Source organism: Abramis brama (genome assembly GCF_963993115.1).
Source record: "Abramis brama genome assembly, chromosome: 1".
In the NCBI taxonomy this organism is placed as follows: domain Eukaryota; kingdom Metazoa; phylum Chordata; class Actinopteri; order Cypriniformes; family Leuciscidae; genus Abramis; species Abramis brama.
In genome coordinates, this window is record NC_139963.1 from 78119331 (window position 1) to 78119907 (window position 577).

At 49.4% G+C, this 577-nt stretch overlaps 1 protein-coding gene across 1 annotated transcript in view; it reads right to left on the minus strand.

The window, feature by feature from the left end:
• Positions 1–577, minus strand: part of LOC311098028 (heme-binding protein 1-like) — an 8822-nt gene extending 8245 nt beyond the window's left edge. Inside the window, exon 1 of the mRNA XM_084138047.1 lies at positions 370–577. Coding sequence (XP_083994173.1) covers positions 370–447 — 78 coding nt within the window. The 5' untranslated portion in view covers positions 448–577. The remainder of the gene's footprint in view (positions 1–369) is intronic.

The window sequence follows — 577 nt, forward strand, 5'->3', positions numbered from 1 at the left end:
GTGTGTGTGTGAGAGAGAGAGAGACTGAGTGTGTGTGAGAGATATAGAATGTGTGTGAGTGAGTGTGTGTGTGTGTGTGTGTGTGTGTGAGAGAGAATGTGTGTGAGTGCGTGTGTGTGTGTGAGAGAGAGAGAATGTGTGTGTGTGTGTGTGTGTGAGAGACAATGTGTGTGAGTGCGTGTGTGTGTGAGAGAGATTGAGTGTGTGTGAGAGAGAGAGAGAATGTGTGTGTGTGTGTGTGTGTGTGTGTGTGTGTGTGAGAGAGAATGTGTGTGAGTGCGTGTGTGTGTGTGAGAGAGAGATTGAGTGTGTGTGAGAGAGAGAGAGAATGTGTGTGTGTGTGTGTGTGTGTGTGTGTGTGTGTGTTACCTTGCTCTCAGTGCTCAGGAGTTTATACTCGCTCTCTTCAGTGACTCCGAACAGCCAGTTTCTGATCATGCCGAACATGCTGAATGATGCAGCTCCGTCAGGTGTGTGTCAGTGTCTCTCTCTCTCTCTCTCTCTCTCTCTCTCTCTCTCTCTCTCTGCGCGTCTCCTCCTCCTTCTCCTTCTCCTCCTCCTTCTCCTCCTCATCTCT